Source organism: Wolffia australiana, chromosome 4 (genome assembly GCF_029677425.1).
Source record: "Wolffia australiana isolate 7733 chromosome 4, ASM2967742v1".
In the NCBI taxonomy this organism is placed as follows: Eukaryota; Viridiplantae; Streptophyta; class Magnoliopsida; order Alismatales; family Araceae; genus Wolffia; species Wolffia australiana.
In genome coordinates, this window is record NC_135838.1 from 19130433 (window position 1) to 19135492 (window position 5060).

Here is a 5060-nt window from a genome sequence, read left to right on the forward strand (position 1 = left end):
AGACGGCATTCAACACGTGAGTTTCTACTACCCCTCTCTTCTTAGGTTGTAACCTTCTCTCTCTCTCTTTCTCTTCCATCTCTGCAAGGGCTCATTCCTGCTGAGATGGCTTCCTAAAAAATTGCACGGTCGGCGATGGTCACCACACTCATCTTGACTCTATTCTACTCCCCACTCAATCATCTCTTCCTCCCTCTCTTTCTCTATATCTCCCTAGATCATTGGCGAATTTTATCAAGTACAAGATGCGGTTACTGAAGAATTACATAGTGGATAGACGTTTCCTTCAGGTTCTTATCACAATCCCAGGGCATTTCATGTTCTTAAGTAGCTTGGAGAGTCCTAATTTATTTTCAAATCTCTTTATTGGGAATATTATCCACCTTCAACATTAATAAACTTCTTCTCATATAAATCTCCACCCACATTCCTCAGATCCCCTATATACACATACCCACACCAGTAAGTTTCTCGACATCTGCCTTGCCTCCACTTCTCAAAAAGTTTTAAAATATATCAAATCAATTACATGGGCCTGACGATGAAGGAATAGTATAAAAATTCTTCTTCAATTAAAGGACCACTTGAGTACAGATGATTATTGGCTCGATGAGGGTGGCTTAATGAACTTCTGACCCCATTGGTGCATCCACATCACCTACAGAAACAATCGCATGGACTATTGAAAAGATGCATCCTACATGTATTTTCATCAGATCTCTTGTAATTGAGTTAATAAAGTATATTAAAAAATCATGTTATCGCTTAACTTGTAAAAATCATATAATTTAACCCATAAACATTAAATTTCTTTTCTATTATTTTCAGATAACAAGATGTTTTTCTGATTTTTAAATTTTTGATTTTATATCCAGTGATCAAAGCAAAAAGTACAAATAAAAAATTAGGTGAAAAGGTTTGGAGGCCGTCTGAATGCCAAGGCCAGTCAGGCGCACTTAAGCCAATTGAGGTACGGGTGGGTAGACCCATTGGGCCTCAGTCGAGATCTCAAATGCTGACCATATTAAGAAATTGGGATTGCATGTAAAAGCAGTTGACTGGAATTCACATGCCAACCAGTAAAGCCTGTCGACATGAGTCTAATGCATGCCAAAAAGACTAAATATGTAGTAATTCTTGTCATCATTAATTTTTTCATGCACATTACATTTAGCTTTTTTAGTATGATAATAAGTCATATATATTAGCGAGAAATCTTTTGCGGTTTGGGTATGAACAAAGCACCCCTGGTAAGTCCAAGCAACTCCATGGCTTATGATCTCCATTGCATAGCAGTTATAGCTGCGCGTTTGGTCTCATGGAAAAATCAAAGAGTGTAGACTGCCTGACAGGCTACTGCGCGTTGGTACTCTAATATTTCGAATAAACGTATGCATTGTGCTAGTGTGCATCATACGAAATCTGCATATAGAATGTTAAGATATCTGAAAGTAATTCTAGGTCATCGATTAAATTTTATAAGGAAATATAACGTTGATTTCACTATACATACTGAATCTAACGCTGCTTATTCCATGTTTCTCTATATAAACTGAATTCAAGAGTGTAGAGGAAATTTGAAGTCATGCAAGAGAAAGAAAAAGAAAAAATTGTCAAAAATCTACTGCAGAAGCGAAGGTCATAGACTTGTTCAATGGAGTCACGGAATCAAAAGTATGTTTGCTGAGTTTTAACTTGAGTTTCAGGTACTCATCAGAGTGATGCGAGACAATTAATCAGCAAACAGTATGGTCCATGATCCAGTTGAACAAGAGTGGAGCAAGCACGCGGACATAGATAAGCAGTTCATCACAGAAAGATTGGAAAGACTCATATGTACGCCATTCATACAGTAGCAGAAAACTGAACAGATCTCTTCAAAAATGAACTGGGAAGGGTTCATTTTTTCAGGATTATAAGCCTTTTTGTGACGAACCTCCATAGTTTGCTTGAGGAGTGTCAAGAAGAAGCTTGGAGACTTTAAATACAAAAGCAATCATGTAAACACTAAACTAAACATTGTATAAATATGTTGATGGTGGTTTCTCGGGTGAACCTACGAATAAATATTCAACGTGTACCACTCGACGCTGATAACCATTTCTTGATTGTCTATAATGCTCGCTCAAGATCGACATTTTGATCAGTCAAGGTGGCGTCGATTGTCTATGCGACTAAGGTAAGTCATGCTCCCTTGTATCGAGATTATTGTTGATCAACTTATAGTCTATCATATTCCCGCGAGAGCACCATACGCGACATTTTACAAATGCTCCATGCTCACCTCAAGGAGACTTTATTAACTTCTTCTACGTCGTCTTATTGAGTTCAACTTATCTCCATAACCAAAAAAATTTTAAATATTGGAGAACAAAAATGTTACCGACGTGAATGAAATAAACACTTATATGCAAGTACGGAGGAATGGAGAGACAACGTGTGGGTTATAATAGCAGAATAGGAAACCCCACCGGATATGCAGTTAAATGCGAGTAATGAACATATTTAATGAGGATAGTTTACCTATGTTGGTGAAATGAAAGCGTCAAGAAATGATTAAGGTTAACGTTTCAAATCCGTTTTAATAGTTACTTTGAAAACATTCTTCCCAAAAATTACACACTAACTTTATAGAATTTTGAGGAAAAAAATCGAGTAACTTTAACATTCTTCTTTGATGCTGAGGGAAAATGGGAGAGGGTAGCTGTCCCGTTGTAAGCGGAAAGAGGTTACTGAGACAAAATATTCCCCACCTACGAATCGGACCACTTCCCTTCACCTCCCCGGCTTACTATTTTTGAACTGAAGACGAAAATTTGGATCCCAGGATCCCATTGTAGGTTTGTCCTTAAATTTGCCCTCTAACGTTTATGACTCGCCTTTAAACCCAGTATCGGATCTATTAATTGCAGTCTTGCTGGTAGACGAGGAAGATAAAATGTATCCAAACGGACGTCTGACAAACGCAAATCTCTTGCGTGAGATCCTTGGACCTCGGAGACGTTTGCAGATCACGGTTTGAGAATGAAAAACAAGAAAAAGAGAAGCTAACCAACAGCCTAAAGAGCGTTTATCACTTGTACAAGGGAGGGAGAGAGAGAGGAAGAGAGAGACAGGGGGATATGGTCAACAGGAGGAGAAGTCTATTCACGTTTGGCAGTTCACGCCGGAAACCTCGGTGCGGATCCTCCACGCAAAGTAGTAGTTTTTGGACTCACAGAAGAGCTTGTTCACGTCGCAGGGAGCTCTGATGAACGTCCTACGGCCGTTGCATGCCCACTCTATCGTCACACTACAGGAGAACCTGTTGGAGGAAGTCGGCACGGCGGACCCCGACAAGTCCAACATCACCTCCCCGTTGATTCTTTTCGAGCCCATGAAATCGAGCCACGAGCACTCCGGTTGACCCACCATCTTCTTGTACGCCGAGTTGGCAAGCCGCACCCGGTTGTTCGAGTCCGATATAACGGCGGGTAGGGCCTCCGACTCGACCTCTTCTTCAACTTCCTCGGGCTTCTTCACCGCCGGCGACGCCACCGACGCGCCGCCCTTGTCCTCGCTAATGGACCCGACGCAGATACTCGAGCCAACCGGCCTAACCGGTTGCGGCGTGATAACATGCGGCTTGTCCAGGTCCGGTTCGGAGTTCAGGTCCAGCGCCGCCATCAGCTTCACCTTCTTGCTCGGGCCGGCGAACGAAGAAGAAGACGACGTGGGAGAGAACGGGAGGAGAGAGAGCGCGAGGAGGTCGGCGCAGCAGCCGCCCGGCTTCTCCGCCTGAAAATTTTGGCCCCCCAACAGGGGAAATCCCGATCCAGAAAGGCCCACCTTCGTGGTCTCCGGGGTGGGCAAGAGAGTTACGTACTTGGCCCGTTTCCTGTCGAGAACACTGCAGGAGCAAGCCCCTCTCGACCTCTTCTTGGGCCTCGCGACCCGCGCGCCCGCAGGCTTCCCCGGCGGAGTGGCCGACGGGCTCTCCGACCCGCTCTGCGGCGGCGGCGCAGGTCTCGGCGCTATTGGCCGGTACCGCGCGAGGATCTCGTGCGCTCTGGCTATGTCCACGGAGTGCATCATCGTTGGGAAAAGAAATGAGATGGAAGAGGGTTTCTGGCGTGGGGATGGCTCTAGATTTAAACCAAGTACTGGCCGGGGTTACGGCCAATAGAACTCGGGCAGCACCGCCCCGCTCTACTGGGTACGTGTACAAGTGTTAAGCGAGACGGTGACACGCGTGGTTTCTGCCTCGCTGGCACACGGCAGAAAGCGCGCTCAGTTCGGGGATAGGGTAAGAGGACTCTCTCCGTCTCTATCTTATGAATCTCTTCTCGCCGACGCTGAGCCAATCACGACTCCACCTGCACCAGGGCTGTCTTTATCCGGCCACGGCTGTCTTCGATTAACACGCGGCGCTCGTTGCATGCGAGCTTAGACATGCCCCGAGAACAGAGCTTCGGTCAGCGATGGCCACGTACCCCTGCCCGTCCGGGGGAAACTCTATCCGACTGACGTTAGAGAGAAGGTTTTCCTCCCGAGGACACGAAGAGGTTGGTCTCCTCCGTTGGCGGTACAGCTAAAGCAACCCGTAAACCGGAAGAAGGAACAGATGGAGTTAAAACGGACGGCCCGCCGCTGAAGAGGGAGGAGGAAAGACGGTCCGTTGACCGCTCCGTTGTTTGGTGCCAAGTGTAGCTGCAGCCCACCTCATTATCTTCTTTTGATTATTTAATTCCTGCCAGTAATCGGAGGTTATCGAAGTGACCCCGAAAAGGGACAAAACAGAGCGGATTTTGTGATTGCGTCTCCAGTGGAACTTAATGCGCATTCAGTGTTCATTTGTTTATTGCTTGATTAGCTCTATAACTAAGTAAAGACGTTTCGTCTTACATCGAAACAGTTAATACTGAGTATCATGGAAGTTGCGGTGGCTGTGTGCTTGATTAGATCCCTTACCCTTGTTCCCTCAGAGGATGGACTCTTACAGGTGCGGACAAGCAACGGAACCATTTTCGCTGGCTGGCCCGCTGGGGCTGAGCTAGCCTAGTCGCCACGTCTCCATCTTC

At 45.4% G+C, this 5060-nt stretch overlaps 1 protein-coding gene across 1 annotated transcript; it reads right to left on the minus strand.

Moving 5' to 3' along the window:
• Positions 1-3027: 3027 nt before the first annotated feature.
• Positions 3028-4112, minus strand: LOC144702243 (uncharacterized). The gene has a single exon (XM_078574208.1). The coding sequence runs from the start codon at positions 4072-4074 to the stop codon at positions 3148-3150; it is 927 nt and encodes a 308-aa protein (XP_078430334.1). The 5' UTR covers positions 4075-4112; the 3' UTR covers positions 3028-3147.
• Between the last annotated feature and the right edge of the window lie 948 nt (positions 4113-5060).